We start from the raw sequence: 13520 nt of genomic DNA on the forward strand, positions 1-13520 counted from the left end.
TTGCAGTGCAGGCATTTTAAAGAGAGTCCTGTGACTGTATTATATGGTTTTTTTTTCTCCTTCCCAGTCCTCAGAAGAAGCTGCTGTGGCAGGGTAGTGTGGCAATTCTCACTTTACAGAGCAGAAACTTCTCTCTGACCCACTTAGCTAAGCTTTAAAGAGGTCTTGAAGACACACAGGTCCTGCAGCTGCTATGAATCCTGGGGGCGGCCCAGAAGGGAAGCAGATAAAATTGGACGCATACCAACCCCCAGTGGAACCAGTACCGTGGAATCTGAGTGCTACCTGTTCTCCAGCCGCCTGCTCAGCTTGTGCATATGTTGCAAATGGGCCGCAGCATGGGCATTGGCTGTGAGCCGGGGGGAGGCAGGTGCTAAGCAGATACTGTGAAGGAAAAAAGGACAGCAAGGGAGCACTGGGGGGGGGAGAGTCAGAAAGCAGCTGCTACATCCAGAGCCAGCCACTCTTGTACGCTGAGCTTACATCAACACCCTGACACCCAGCGTGCTGCTGTCCCTCACATGGACTGCTCTGGGTCGCTGAAGGGAGGGGTGAACACAAGAACAGCGAGACAAATGTGGAGGTAATAAATTCAATTGGTGCTGTTAAGAGAAATTTATTTTCTTCAGCTTTCTTCACAGGAAACATCACAAAAGTGCTTTACAGAGTTTTGATACCATTACTCGTAACATGGGACAAAAGGACAACAACAGGTATGTGCACTGCACAGTTAGAAGTTGTTATGTGCAGAAGCCATGATAGGTAAATCAGGGTAAAAAAAAGTCTACTGACAAAAAAAAAAATACATAGTTCAGTTTTTGAACTTAAATTATGACTATAAACATATAATTATATAAATATACAGGCACCATGAGGTTCCTGTGTTAAGTGTGAGGGCCACACAAGGATTTCCAGAAATAATTGTACTTTGCTGAAACAGGTTCTGCTGTGCTCAGTGGGCTCCCAGTCAGACAGTATCACTCTTTCACACGACACCACCCACTCATAGGGCTTTATCTTCATTTCTTCAGGTTAAGTCTAGTGGTGAGACATTCTGGTATATTGTTGAAAGCAAATTCAGTTTCATGTTTTTTCAATTACAGCAATGTCCTCTTACTATTCTTCACTCAGTCATCTCTTCATTAAAGAAAATTAAAAACCTTTAGATTTAGCTAGACCCTGCTGTCCAGATAAGATGGTTTGTTTGAGCTAGCATGTTACCAGTCATGCACACCTACTCCTTTTCATAGCTGAGCTGTGGTGTACTGTGACCAATGCTACTGCCTTCATTTTGCCGTGTTCGCTGGGAAATAGGCTCCCATGCAGCCTTTGAGAGGGTGTAAGCTTAAATTCTTCAAGGAGATCACATTTACTTGCTAAGCAATTGCACAACAGCTGGAGCCATGTTTCTGATGCCAGAACCCTGACTGAAGAAATACAGCATGCTCAAGACTCGACAGTTCTTGCTTATAGAGCTGCTTTTCAAATAAGTGGTAAATAATTCAGGCAGCTGACTAGAAATCCTTGGCATGGTAATAATGTAGATGAACAAAAGTAGAAGGAAATACTCTAGGGTGAAGAAAGGTCAAATAAAAATGTGGTTTTTGCTGGCCAGGAAAAAAAAAAGCAGAGCCAATTATCTAGAAAACACTGTCATGCCAGTTTGACTTTTACCTCATTCCCACACAGCCAGAGAACCAGTCAGTCCTGGAGGTTAGGGGGTGGTCAGTCGACAGCACAGTAAGGATTTACAGTGGCAAGACAGGGCTGTGGTGAGCATAGCAGCAGAGATGTTGGGAGAGGGTACCAAGTACTAGAGCCCAACAACTGCAAGATACTGCTGCATCTGCTGTATTTCCCCCCCCACCCCTGGCTCCCTCAAAATTAACCAAAAAAGCCCCAGCTCCAGTTTAGCAACTTTACAAAACCCCCAGCAGCCACAATTGTTTTTGACAGCATACTGGTAACTGCTGCAATAGAACACCTACCAGATGCAATTGATTTGGATGCAAAATCCAAGGTACTCTCTTCTCAAGCACATATCATTATTAGTACTGGAAAGCAGCTGTTCTGGATGACAGAGTATTCTGCTCTCCAGTGACAGGAGCTGCAGACAATGCAGCTCTCCAGTGGCAGGCTATACATCCTAACGGGCTTGAGTCTTCCCTGTGCCACTGCCTCCGTATTTATAAAGGTAGCACTACTGGTAAATGCAGTCAGCACTTAAAGGCTTAACATTATTTACAGATGTATGATCTCTGAAGCATAAGATGAGAATGTGAAGAGATGAAACAAACCACAAAGATTAAGCACGCCCCTCAGTGTTGCTGCACTCACCTTCATCTCATCTCAAATACTGTAATCTAATTTCAACGTCCAGTTAAATACTGCAACAGGTACCTTAGACTAAGTGTGGCTGAGCCCATTTGGTTACTGGTCAGAGACCAAGTAGTAACATCCGCTTCATCTCTGCCACAAGAGCAGAGTAACCCCAAAATTTAAAACAAGCTTGCTATGAGACTACAGGTTCACTTGTACTCGATTCTGGCAGTTGTATCTAGACTTCAGCTGAAAAGATCTCAAATCAAGTTTCATTGAAACTGATCCCAAGTGACAGAAATAACTCCACTGAAACCAATGAAGTTAAGCTCTGGAAGATCAGATCCACAGATGTGGTACCTGTTTTTCAATGCATTTGTTCTCTTATATCAGCCTGTTTTTATGGTTTGAATAATTTTGTTACATTTCTACATTCTCTAGAAGAGAGATATAAAGAGTGATTTTTTTTTTTTAATTAAAAAAGGAAGCCTATGACAACATTTTAACTAATGGTTTTCTGTAGGCAAATTATTTGAAATATAGTAGTTATAACTTCAGTGCTACAACTGAGCCAGAAATAAAATTCAGTACAGGAGATAAGAAACAGAACAGAGGTGGTCAGATTGAGTAAAAGTTAGGAAGAGCATGCCACGTTAATCACTATATTCATGTATATATCATTATATACATGAAACTGAAGACTTCAGTGTATCAGATGGCAAAAGCCAATGCCCATGGAAAGTTACTGGGTTTGTCAGTACTTGGGAAGATGGTGATTGCCAGGGTAAGCCAGCTCACTCTGTAAACTTGGCAATTCAGTGGCAAGTGAACATCAACAGAAAATAAACCCAAGGCAATGAATACTGGAAAGGTTGAAACCACTCATACATGCTTTGGTGCATTCTGAATTAGTTGTGATCTTTCAAGGGGACGATCTAGGCATCACTATGGACAGGTTGATGAAGACATCTGCTCAATGTGTAGTTGCAGTCAAGAAAGCGAGTAAGATGTTAGGCTGTATTAAAGACAGAACAATATGGAAAAAATATTACAGCATGTATTTCTCTTAGCGGCTCTCAATGAGTATTTGCCATTTCATCAGCACCTTAAAAAAAAGTTCCATATTACAAAAATAGAGAGAGGCATGTGGTAAGAGAATGTGGTAAGCAGCAATTAGTAGCTTGAAAGACAGCAAGACCAAACTAGTTTATTTGTTAAGAGGAGAAAAGAATAGAGGATACATATCTTAGAAGTAATTCTCCTCTCAACCATATAACAGAATACATACCTCCAAGTCATTTTAAGCCACCTACCAATCTGTTGACCTCAGTATCACTCATCATCACCATAAGTATTCTAAAAAGCCCCCTGTGTTATTCTTTAATGCTTATTATTCAGCTAGTTAGACATTTCCTCTGAAGCAGCTGCAATAGCTTGTTGAAATTTAACAGTAATCATTTCTGACAGAGAATTGTCATGGCTAATGCACGTTAACAACTGTCCCGGAGGTGCTGCAATGATAAAAATACCACTAAGAGAAGATAGGTGCTGGGCTTCATCTCCCTCCAGTACCCACCAGAGGTCAATTTTGTCTGCACACATGCCACTCTCCTGTTCTCTGCTTCTATTTGGAGGCCCACTGTAAAAGCTGAGCGATGAACCTTGACATCACTAGCAACAGCAGACAAGGGCACATTCATAAAAATTGCTTCATGTTCCTTCAAGTTGCAGTTAACTGATAGAACAGGAGATAACAGTAAACAGGGTAATCACCTTTTCTGGATCTGTATTCCTTCCTCTCCTACCTATCCCTATGCTTACCCGTCTCAGCTCTCTCTTCTGGTCATTTCTTTCCTTTATGTTTCACAGAAACCTTTCCATGGGCAACCATTTCCCTTTGTTTTATTCCCTTCGTCGTTTTCCTCCACAGCCTGCCTTAATACCAGATTTTAAAAGTTTTGAAGTTAAGATTACTCTCCCGTATTTCCACTGTACCTGCACGCTACTTCAACTTAAATGCAAGAAAGGATAAAGAGTAGGACAAACGTGTATTTACATATGGAGAGGGGGAGAAAACTACATTTCTACTACAAAATACCACTTAGTACCCTGACACAAATATATACTTTCAGGAGTGACCATTTCTAGTTCATATAATTTGAACAAACTTTAAAACAGCCACATTGTGAGAGATGGCTATCAACAGTGAGCAGGATTTTATTTCAGTCATGAGGTTTACAAAATATAGCAATCTTGATTTTAATGTATTCCATGTAAAAACAAAGTGTCTCAATATACCATTTAGGTTGCACAGATAAGTAGAGAGGAAATGCCAGTTAGAGTTGTCAGCCTGAACGTTTTCCTTACCCATACATACTAAAATAAGTCTAATTGCACAATACTTAAATAGAACGTATATTACACTCTGTAAAAGTAAGCCTTTCCCAAAGTAGTATTAAAAATACTGTACTGAAAGCTAATATAAAGGTCTTTTAATAAAGATTTTTAGTTCCCTGTAGCACCTTCCATCAGCCCCAGCCCTTGACAAAGAACAGCTTTGGCCTCACAACACCCCTGTGAGGTAGGTTGTTGGGGGGTATTTGGTGTAGCTGGGGAAGCTGAGGCAAAGTGAAAATAAATTCCTTGAAGTTAACACAGCAGCTCAGTGGAAAACCAAAGCCAAACCCTCCATTCTTGCTCTTTATGCTCTTGCTACAAAATGGGCTTGCTTCTTCTCACTGTACGCAGTTGTCATAGACGTTACTTCCCATTCCAGTATTCCAGATGCGCTACTTTTTCTGGTGATTCATTAATACTGAGACATTTTTATTATTTGTATTCTGGCTAAGCAGCCCATTGAACTTCATTAACCTTGCTGTATCAACATACATTCTAAACAACTAAACATAAACCCATGATACACGTACCATTAGAAGATGCTTCACAAAAAAAAGCAAATGTCTTCATAGCAATTTGAATCAGTGTCTCAGCTTTTTATCATGCAGAAGCAAAAGAGTTTTCTTAAATATGAAATGTTATTTCCTAGTATTTCCTAGACTGCTGAATTATCTTGGAATTTGTCCTTTCTCGGTTTAGGCAACTGGTTAGACAGTACTGCACTGATGCAAAATCCTACCTTCTTTCTGGATGTGTTTTCCCGATTCTTTTCTCTAAAGGCAAAAAATTAAATGGGATGTCTTCTCCAAGTACTGAACTTCTGCTGACTGAAAGCCAGATGGATCTGTCACTTGTGAAAACAATGCTGACCCACAGAGCACATCTATCCAGCCACTTGCACTCCACTCCCTGCCTCAGGGTATGCATTTGATGCTATCATTTATAAAATGGCCTTCCTAATCCCTCTCTTCTTATTCCTTCTGTGTTTCATTTGCATAATTTCCCTAATTAGAAAAAAAAATCTTCCTTCCTGTCCCATTTCACTTCAAACAGAACATGGTGGAACTACACGTGGTGCTTCATAAGCCAAACTCTGGATACATGGCAGTTATGACTTGCCAAATCAGTATTTGACAACTCAGTTCTGTTTCCTCTTGTCATTTCTTCTTCCATCTGCTACAGCTTGCAGGTTCTCATATGAACCTCAATACAGACAAGATGACTTTTTAACTTTTCCTGAAGAATTTATGGGCAGAGATATGCCAGATTTTCTCTGCCTTTTAAAGTACCTAATTTATACATCTATTTTCTTATATTCCTAAATAAAGCCCTTTGGGAACTAAATTACAGTCAGGTGAGAAACCTGGATTGTGGCTGTACATAAAGATTTTTAAGTACTCAAGGTGTTTTTGGTAAAATTAAGTTTCCTGGGCCTCTGATACAAACTGGTCACATAAGATATGAGGTATTAATTTCTCTGACCATGTCAATATTGGAAAGAATATTATCACTACCTTGTAAATAAGTACCTTTTAAGTACATGAAGCCTTATTAGTCTAAAAAAGAATCATCAGCTCCATTTTAGTTATGGTATTTGACAGAAAACCACAAGCAAGTTTAAAACTGCTCAACCAGGCTGAAATTGGAACAAGAAGAAGAAGATACAACTATTGCAAAAACTCAGATAAGCAAACTCCAAGATGTGCAGCCCCATAAATTTATATTGTTTACAATGCAGGTGTCTCAGCCATGTTGTGGTGAGTTTCCAAGAGCCAACAGATGCAGTCACATCCTAAAAACCCAAGTCCCTGGGGCATCAGGTCTCTAACACAATTACGTACTATTAAAAATTCATCTATTTGCAAGTTTTGCAAGAGTTACTTTGGACATGACTGGTAAAGCCAGCTACAAGGACAAAACTGAAGCAGGAAGAGAGAATCACTTTTACTTGTCAATTCCTCTTCATTTGTCAATAAGATTAAACATGGCACAGCTAAATTAGGGGGGGAGGGGCACAAAACTAACCTCCTACATTTATCAGTTCAAGTGAAATCAGATGCCAGATTATGACAGCAGGCATTTAGGAAGTCCAGCTTTATTAAAATTACCTAGTTTTTTGGCATTTTAACATTCCTTAAACACAGACTACATCACAAATCCAAATGGTTCCTTTCCCAGTAAGTACTGGACATTTAAATGTTCTAATAGCAAGTCGGTAACTTTACAGCTGTGTTTTTCTTTTAAGCCAGAGAAAGTAAAACAGAACTTTTAAATTGAAAATTCGTAACTAGCCCACTGTAAGAGCATGTTACAGGTTAGGAAGTTCTTGAAGCAGCACACAACTGCTTTTTACTGACTGGTATCAAGAATCTCACCTCTACAACTGATCACCCTTCATTTATAGAATGAGCCTTCAACAAACCTTGTGAAGGAATGGCATGGACATTCTTAGCATGCCTCCAATGAATGCGACAGCAAACCAGATCAAGCTGGACTTCAGTCTCAAAAGCAGCGCACTGAGCTTCCACAGAGGACTGACTCAAAATTTCAGGCATGCAGAACAATTAACTGGTACATGGAAGATACTGACAACTGGCATTTTGATAGCTGCTGGCAGCGGTACTTAACACAAGAAACACTTTAAAATTGTTTAACGTTCCGTACTCCGCAAATCTGCTGCATTTCTGATTTTTTTTTCTTTAGGCCTCCACAAAGAACCTGGAATGATATGCTTAAGTCCCCAAAACAACCCATCTAGCTATCAATAGCTGATGGACTCCAATGACAACAACCATCCAGAGATTTGGGGCTTGGTTTTTTGTTTGTTTGTGGGGTTGGGTTTTTTTTCCATTCTTTATAGTTTAGCAGAGCTACTTTCAAGTGAAAAGCAAATCAAAGCTTCATTCATACTGAATTCAGAATCTCAAACCAGTCCCTATGTGGTGGGAGTAAGAAGACAACTTGACAGGTAGCAAACTAAATTTTATGTATAAATAAAAGTCATACTAATATGCATTGCTGTAAGCTCTTAAATATAGCCCACCTAACCATAAGGCTGACTACCATCTCCATGGCCTGTCCCTTAAGAGATACAAATGCTTTGCATTTCCTCAGCTGTTGTACGATCGTAAGCTAGAACTAAAGGTAAAAATTCATTAGACTCCAGAATCCATGTATATTTCCATTTTATTAGATTTGAAACTGTTACAGGGTTTTCTTGAACTGCCAGAACTCATGCCCAATAAAAGACGGTACAATGGACAGTCTCATCTACCCTTCATACAGTAGACTAAAACTTGATTCATGTGCACTGACGATCTCGGTCACTTTAGAGCACCGGGAAAGGTGATTCAAGATTTCACGTGTTTACCACAACAAGGGACATGTCCATTTACCGTGAACTCCACAGAAACCTTTAGTAACAAGTCAACAGTTTTGCTGGCAACAATACATTTTCAAGGACGATACATGGCTCAGAGTCCAAGGTATTGGTATTGGTCTTTCAGTGGGGATTTGTTTCCAAATGAAGTTTCCAACTTTACGAATAGTCTCTTGAGCCCTTTCTTTAATAGCAGCTTCTAGCAGAAGTTTTAGAGACTGTTAATTCTGCAAGGGCAAGGCCAGTTTTAGTCTGTGCACAAAAGAACCAGGTGAAACCCCAGCCCACTGAAGACAACAGTAAAATGCCCATTGGCCTCAGAGAAGCAGATTTAAAGCGAGTCAGCAGTCAGTCAGAGGGAACGCAACTGGGCGATTCCTGCACTATCCTCATCTTCTGCACATACACAGTACTCCCACACACATCAGCAAGTTTGGTTTTGTTCCCTTGTTTTTCTTGCCATTTGCAACTCTTACAGATTTTGAGTATATTTTTGGCATTTACTCTGAGAAACCTCAACACTGGAGCATGCCACTAGTGTGCTTAATTTTGCTTCTGGTGTAAGAACTCAGAGAAGAGAAAAACAGTTACAGCAGGACACTTTTGGTACTTGACAGGTGTCACTCATGAAATCAAGACTTATGGGCAATGTCCTATATTCTTAGCATATCGGTGCCATTTTGCCTACTTCCACTACAGTAAGTCAGAGATGAGAACAATTTAAAGTTACTGCCTTCCATTATTACTCAACTTCCTGACTTGCAATAAACACAATTTATGAGTTTTACTTAGAGGATTTCTGCCTCAAAAAGCCTGCATGCTTCACAGAAGTAGCCAAACAAATAAGGCTTACCAGCTTTAGTTATCCCTCTGCATACTAAGTTATTTTGGTTATCAAGTAACCATTGCCCTTCAACAAGTAACTATCTTTAACAGAGGATAAATTTTTTATTTAGTATCGCTACTGCCATGTATCTCATTTTTAAAATGACAAATTCTGAAGACTGTAGTTGGAGTCTGGATACCTCTGTGTCAAATCAAAACTCCTAAGTCTTAGTGCTTTAGGATGAGAAAGACAAACCTCATGACCAAAACCAAAATAAATCCTATTTCACTACAACATCTCATCATTATTTAAATATACTGCAATTTGATACCAGAAACAAGGCAAGCATTTTTTTTGTGGAGAACAGGAAAAAAATGCTTAACAGACAACTGTGAAAACGGCTAATGCAAACAGACCATTCAAACCCATCATTCCTCAAATCTGATACTGAATGAGTTTTAACTTGTTTTGCAGTTACGTCAGTACAGCTATCTAAAAAGGTAAACAAACTACAGCTCTGTTGTACTTGGATAGCATGAGTGGTACAGTACGCTCCAGAAGTCTCTGTTAGGCTATGGCTACACATGGCAGGATTCCTCAGAAGGGGAACAGAACAGGTTTGTCATTAAGGTCACTTAAATCTGTTATAGCAAATTGGAACCAAATGGCTGACTTCTGCAGGATTTCTGACAGGAATCCAGTAGAGCTGGTTTCAAGTTTCAGATGGCCACTAAAACAGCTGTAACCTTCTCTTCCAGAAGTTGTGATCCACATGGTGTCCACAATGAGTGCAGCAAGTCTGAGGTAGTCAACCTTTACGAAGGCTCAGTATCTGAACATAAAAAGATTTTGAAATGACCACTGGCTGTAGGTATCTGAGCAATTAAAGAACACTGATGACTCTTGTTCAACCATTTACATTAATTTGCCCCATATCCAATGGAGAAGTTGTAATATATTATGCTTCCATAGTGCAGGAGAACCAATCACTTACGTCAAAGTAGTCTGCACTTGCTGCAGTAGATCCAGCAGAAATAAGGTGACATGTTCATCATAGCCGTTAGCTGTAGTTTAGTTACCTTAGTAGAAGGGTTACCAAAAGAGCATTCCTTAATTGTAATGTGTATGCAGCTCTACTGATCCCCAAGCACAGCATACTGGTTGTCTAGCTGAAGTTTAAGTGCCTGGTTTTTTGTGACCTCATCCCTACCTCTAGTTTTGTGTTTTACTACTTCAAAGCTCTTCTCCATTTCTTTATCCCTATGGGAAAATAAATGTAATCAGTAAATATCTTATCACTAGCTTGTGAATTGTGAATTTCTAGTTGATTTCCACCCCATCCCAACAAAAACATTGCGAACACAAAACATTATGGTCTAGAGTTTTAACAGAACAGCCAAACCCTCCCACACAAATCTTGTAAACCCTTATCTCCACAATTAATCTCATCACCCAGTACAGTTATAGTACATTCTAAACTGACATTCTCAAAAGTATGTTTAAGTGCATTTACGAAAAATAAGTTTTAGAAAGCAGAAGTCCATTTCTAGAATGCTCACTCAGAATTTCATCTTATATCAACTTGCACTCTTCAAACCCTAAAGCATCAGTGACAAGATGTCTTAGTTGCCAAGCAAAGCCACACACACACAAAAAAAACCCAGAAGAATACACAAAGCTTCTGCTAGGTTGTATTGGCCAATAACACAGCAAGCACAAAAAAACCCCAAACTAATCCACCAAAAAAAACCCACCAAAAAACAAACCAACCCAAAAGCCCAATTGAATTAGGTACTGGCCTAGCTAGCTCTTCTGTAGTAAATGATGTTATGGAAAGATCACGACTCAAAAGTAGGGCGATACTTGAGTCTTCAGTAGCACAAAATACAAAACAGTTCAGCAAAATTGGGGGGGGCTCATTATTATAAACTACAGCTCAGACAGCAAGTTTATTAATTTATATTTCTATTAAAACTCATTCCTCCATTTAAGTTACCTTCACATCTCTAATGCGAAGGCAGTGTGCTCAAGACATCCTACACATGTCTACTGATGGTAATAACACAGAGCCATGCCTTGGCTAATACCTCAGAGGGAACCAGATGCTGCCAAGAGATGAAATACTTCAGGGAAATCCTTCAGCAAGTTAAAGGTAAGGTAACTGGCTGCCTTGTTTGGCTGCCACAGTGGGCTATGAACTATGAAAGTTATTTCATGGGAAGCCCTTCCTAGAGTTGGAAAATGCAGTTAAGGCCTCTCTCATCTCTCTTTGCTGAACAGAATAATTTCTCAGTTATTTCTGGACTCTGTGGGCAGATTCAGGCTTCACCTCTAAAACAAGTTAAGAACTTGGAGAAGGCAGTTCAAGTATGTCTCTTGAGGAATTAACAGAATGTACTTACTTTCGACTGTCTACAAGCTTGGCGGTGGATTGCAGTGATGGAAACTGTGTATCGCTATAGATTTCTGGTGGTCCTTGCTGTGCTCTCCGTGGCCGGCCGCCCTCCCTGGCGCCAGGCGGCCTGTACACACCACCAGTCTGAATTGGCTCTGGGGTTTCTGTAACTAGTTATAAAAACAAGATTTAGACAAGAGAGTAAGTTTCCATGCATATTAGGAAAAAAACCCAAACCAACAAACCACCACAAATAAAAAAAAAATCTTACAAGTATGTTTTTGTACCTTTTAAAGGTCTAGAAGCAAATATTTAGACAAGGGAAGAAATCAGGTGTCACCTAATTTAACCTATACATAGTAGTCAAATTAAAATGTGGTTCCAGTGTACTGCTTCACCAATTCCTCAGGGAGTCAAAACCACCGACAAGGACTACATGTTTCTTATTTGCAATTTATTAGCAGCTTACACTTAAAACTGGAGATTTAAACACACAATTATATACTTGCCAAATGTTATTTAAAGCTCCTCTCCAGATGCAGAAGAGAATATCCAAGTAGTTTGTATTTAAGGTAACAATCTACAATGAAATAGCACTGATTAATTAACTTTAGCTCCCTCCCTGTACAAACAAGAAAAACCACAGCAGGCCATTTTTAAATTTCTCAATAGAAAAGAATAGCCTGAGCTCAGATCATGGCTAAGTAGTTCATCTCCACTGACACTAATAAACTGTATTTAATCAAAACTAAAGTCCTATCCCAGGTAAAGAATGAATTTTGCAATGTCATGTTCTCTGTACCCTAGACTGATTTGACAAGCATGAACCCCCTAGAACCCTACTCAAAAACTGCCATACTAGACATCAGATGTAGGCCAAACGTCCATGTAATTGTAAAAGCAGTATTTTTAGATCAACAGATATTTTACAGATTGTGAAGCAGAGGAATCTCCTTCGAAGATGGTATGCTTCCCCCCAGCTTCTGAAGTCAGAAATAAAAACCCGTCCATTCATGTTTATTTAAAGTATTTGACAGTACTACCAATTCTGTTCCTCAGATCCCTTCACAGGAAGATTTCCTTATTTGCTAGTATGTCAAATAAGCCATGTAGATGTTAGAAGTTGCTGGAATAGAACTTCTCCTTAAGCTCTATTCTCTGAGCAGCTTACTTCAATCTAATACACTTCTGATTGGAAAAAGCAGCAACTGAGTTAAATTTACCAATTGGTTCAACAACAGGTGCTGGCGCAGGAGCTGACTTGTTCCAAGGACCAGATGATCTGTCTACACCACCACCAACCTCCTCCCAGTTGTCACCAGGTTCTTCTCTTTTTTCACTTTCATCATCTTCTTTTTCACTGTAAAAGAGAAATTATAAGCAGCATTTTACAAGGTTTAAGACTTGCCAGAGTTTACAGCGTCACCATAGACAAGACTTCACAGCTACTGTGCTGAAGGTACTGGAGTTAACCAGACTACATTAACCCTATAACCACCATCTGAACAATTTTTTGGCACACCACTACATAACTCAGCAATTAAGAGGCAAAAAAGTTCTTAAGAAAAAAAGACAAATTTAAACTGTACTAAATAAATCAATCTCTTATTTTAAGCTTAAAGACTTTTTTCTTAAATCAGTCATGCAATTGGAAGTTATAAGATAAAGCAGGAAAGGGTTACAAGTCCAACTTCCAAAAAATGCCTTAGTCAAGATGGAGAAATTGTGGAAAAGCAGTGACAGAAAGCAAGTCCTGAGCAACCTTTCCCCATAACCACAAACACCTGAGAAACACTTATATTATTCATATAAATGAAATCTACAAGCCGACTCAGATTCTTTTTTTAAAGCATGCAAACTAAAAATACAGAGAAAAATACGCCATTTTTAAAGATAAATCCTAGCCAAAAACCTAACTGTATTTTATTTAGACTAGTTTATTTTGCATAGAAATAGTCCAGACTCAATAATTTGCGAGACAAAGCTACTACAGAAAGCTGTGTGGTATAATGGGACATACACCGAGGGTGAGGCTGTTAAAAAAAACCCAAGACACTGATCAGAAGTGTGAATACACAAGTTTGTAATACACCAAAGCCTACTGATCATGACTAGATAATCTTTCTGTATAAGTAATAATCAGAGAAATAATCAGTTAAAAACACCTATTATTTCTGAAAATTAAATGGCCTTTTACTCTTTCC

The 13520-nt window shown here is 39.2% G+C and overlaps 1 protein-coding gene across 2 annotated transcripts in view; it reads right to left on the bottom strand.

Annotated features, from left to right (window-relative positions):
- Positions 1-9080: 9080 nt before the first annotated feature.
- CDV3 (CDV3 homolog (mouse)) overlaps positions 9081-13520 on the bottom strand; it is a 5880-nt gene continuing 1440 nt past the window's right edge. Inside the window, exons 2-4 of one of the 2 annotated variants that reach the window (XM_010186034.1) lie at positions 12540-12676; positions 11324-11486; positions 9081-10181 (exon numbers count right to left, since the gene is read on the bottom strand). In XM_010186034.1, coding sequence (XP_010184336.1) covers positions 10055-10181; positions 11324-11486; positions 12540-12676 — 427 coding nt within the window. In that variant the 3' untranslated portion in view covers positions 9081-10054. The remainder of the gene's footprint in view (positions 10182-11323; positions 11487-12539; positions 12677-13520) is intronic. The other variant, XM_010186035.1, reaches the window with a different exon arrangement.

Source organism: Mesitornis unicolor, unplaced genomic scaffold (genome assembly GCF_000695765.1).
Source record: "Mesitornis unicolor isolate BGI_N332 unplaced genomic scaffold, ASM69576v1 scaffold28366, whole genome shotgun sequence".
In the NCBI taxonomy this organism is placed as follows: Eukaryota; Metazoa; Chordata; class Aves; order Mesitornithiformes; family Mesitornithidae; genus Mesitornis; species Mesitornis unicolor.